This window comes from Parasteatoda tepidariorum, chromosome 9 (genome assembly GCF_043381705.1).
Source record: "Parasteatoda tepidariorum isolate YZ-2023 chromosome 9, CAS_Ptep_4.0, whole genome shotgun sequence".
Lineage (NCBI taxonomy): Eukaryota > Metazoa > Arthropoda > Arachnida > Araneae > Theridiidae > Parasteatoda > Parasteatoda tepidariorum.
The window spans coordinates 59,940,577-59,943,510 of record NC_092212.1 but is presented as its reverse complement, the minus strand read 5'-3'; the positions used below and the strand labels follow the sequence as shown (position 1 = coordinate 59,943,510).

Genomic DNA, 2,934 nt, shown 5'->3' with positions numbered 1-2,934 from the left:
ACATGCAATATAAATAACAAATTAAGAAAAGAAACTCAAACAAAATCATCAGAAAAATAAAAACTCACATAGTCACAGGTCAAACATCAATTTCACAAGCTAGCCGAATGAAAAAATAAAACCTAAAGAAAACAACGCCCTCTATTACGTACGGTATTGGTGTAGCTTTAAATGGTGTCTCTCAGCTCCAGATTAATCTTTCATCCATGGAATGTTGTACAAACCCGAGAGAGATACACAATAGTAAATAAAATACAAATAATTTAATGTTCCTTGCACGACCCAGTAACATTTGATACTAAAATAATACAATAACAGTATTAAGTTAAGAAAATATGAAATATTGGGATCTTTCAATTGAATAATTTTTAATTTCAAAGGAAATCTGTTTATCATCAAGAATTGTAGGGGTTGGTGGACAAAGCGAGTAGGTAGTAGAACCCCCGAATGTCATAGATTGATTAAAATTAAAAACTGTGTTCACAAAATACAAATTTTTGAATAGTTTTTTTGTATTTCTTTTTTGTAATGTTTGTGTTTTTTTAATTGATATACTTCAAAGTTGTGAATTAATGTTTAAAAAAACTGCATCAAAAATTTATTAATCCATAAAATTCGATTTAAACAAATGTATCACTAATAAAAAATAGCATACATTATATTGAAAATAGAATTATACATAATAATTTTAATATAACAATCGATTTATCCTCAAAAATCCAAAATGATTGAGAAGTTATAGTGATATGTTATGTGCTAGTTATAGTGATAGTTATATATAAATATATATAGTTATAGTGATAGTTCGGTGAGTGAAGAGAACGGGTGACATATATTGTTCCAAGTGACATATATTGATAATAGAAAACTATATGCACAAAATATCAAATGCTTGTCATTTCTTAAAGAGATCATTCAAAATAATAAAAAAAAATTTAAAAAGCACAGCAAAAATTTTCAGAAGCCACCTTTTTGAGTGTCTGCCATTATTGTTACAGGCTAAATCTGATATAGCCTCCCATATAAAATTAAAGCAAAATTAATGAGTGGTATATGTATATCAAATTGTACGCTTCTACCATTAAAAATGTGACTCATATACATATGTAACATAAGAAGCTTCAATTAATCTTTTTATGTTGTTCTTTTTCTGTAAATCCTTTCTTTATTTTATTATTCTAATCGAAACACTTTCTCACACTTTTAAATTCACATCCTGTCCTTAAATCTATTTTTGGCTCAAGCATCCATTAATTAAAAGTAAGACATTTTCACCTTTGCTCTTTGTGGGAATCGCGCGATCTATTTAATAAACCAATAACAATTATTAAGATTACCCTTATTCCCTAACTTAAATCAACGAGCACAACTTTTCGTGATCTCTTTTATAGCTGTTCTTTGTCGAATAATTAATAAATAAATTTTGTACCTTCCTCCCCTGCCTAAGACCTGTTTCAATCCTTCCACTCGGCAACGACATTATATATATTTCATCAACTATATGACAATCTATAAAATGGGGCAATGATGTACATTCTTACTTACATGCTGGTTCAAAAATATTAGTATTAAGATCAAACAAACTGAATGTTTGCAACTGAAACAACATCAAATGACAACATTTTTTTTGTATGTTTCACGCATAATGATACTAACTTGAAGATTGAAACCATTTCTCTTCTCTCAGCATTCGTTATCAAACAGACACAACCACCACCGTGGAAAGAATCTTCTTCATATAATGATATGCTGGCATCCTTAGGGCAATAATCTGAGAAGTAAATGGGCTGGGGCTGTTGAAGACTCACATTAAACCATGGAGTACTACTTAAAATCTAAATAAGTAAAAAAATCAAAAGCAAATCACAAAGCAGTTTCCGTCCAAAAAACAAGTATATTACATGGAATTATTGCAATTAAATTACACAAACATTAATGTTGATAAAATTCAATTTGTAACTAAAAAATTTTTTTAAAAAATATTTAAAATGATAATGCAATGTAATATGATCTCATCAAATTTTAACCTATTAAACATGAAATCTTCAGTTATTGAACAATTATGTATGATCATTAATAAAACTTATATATAATATTTCATAATTAATCGATTTTTTCCATAAAACATTTCATTTATATAAACTATCCCTCAAAAAGAATTTAGTAAAAAAAAATTTTAAGGTTACAGATAATATATGAATACGAAATATAAGGTGTTTTATTTATTTATTTATTGACTGTTTGAATAAAATTTTAAATATACATGAAGTATTCAAATTTGTTTGCAATGCATTGTGTAAATCCTTGATTTTAAACTTTCTCATTTATCTCCTAATTTTTTTTCTCCATGTATCTCGTAATTTTTTATCTCTATATTCCTCATAAACCATAAGACTTCACAACTTTAAATTTCAATTTTTTCCTCTCAAGGATGAAAAATTAATAAAGAAAAAAGTAAAATAAAAAGTTGGAATAAAGAAGGTTATGATGTGTCAGAAAATATAGTAATAATGGGTTGGTGAAAAAAACATTTTTTTAACACAGTTTAAAATAGTACTTTATTAAACAATCTTTTTTAAATCATTGACTAAATGAGAAAAGTTAGCAAAAAAAATTATATCTTTTGCAAAATTTGTGACACCAAAGTTTGACAGAATATTTTGATTCATACACTTTTGACTGAACGACAACAATTGCCACATTTTAAAATCATCATTTGCCAAAATTTCTAAATGTAACAGACATATGCTAATAAGCAATATAACAGTAAAAATGTCAGCATTCTTACTTTTCCTTTTTTAAATAATTTTTTTCCAAATCCTGGACAAAATGATGAATAATAGGGCAAACTTTTGACTTTTCTTACAGGGCAAAATTTCTGCAGTAAATTCCAAAACCTGCAAAGATATCAACTTTTTAATATATATATATATA

The 2,934-nt window shown here is 26.7% G+C and overlaps 1 protein-coding gene across 1 annotated transcript in view; it reads right to left on the bottom strand.

The window, feature by feature from the left end:
- Window positions 1–1,656: 1,656 nt before the first annotated feature.
- The window catches only part of LOC107438070 (cytosolic endo-beta-N-acetylglucosaminidase), a gene marked incomplete at its 3' end in the record, with an annotated part of 13,899 nt that continues 12,621 nt past the window's right edge, over window positions 1,657–2,934 (bottom strand). The window contains 2 exon segments of the mRNA XM_043052485.2: window positions 1,657–1,835; window positions 2,789–2,897. Of these exon segments, the coding sequence (XP_042908419.2) occupies window positions 1,657–1,835; window positions 2,789–2,897 (288 nt within the window).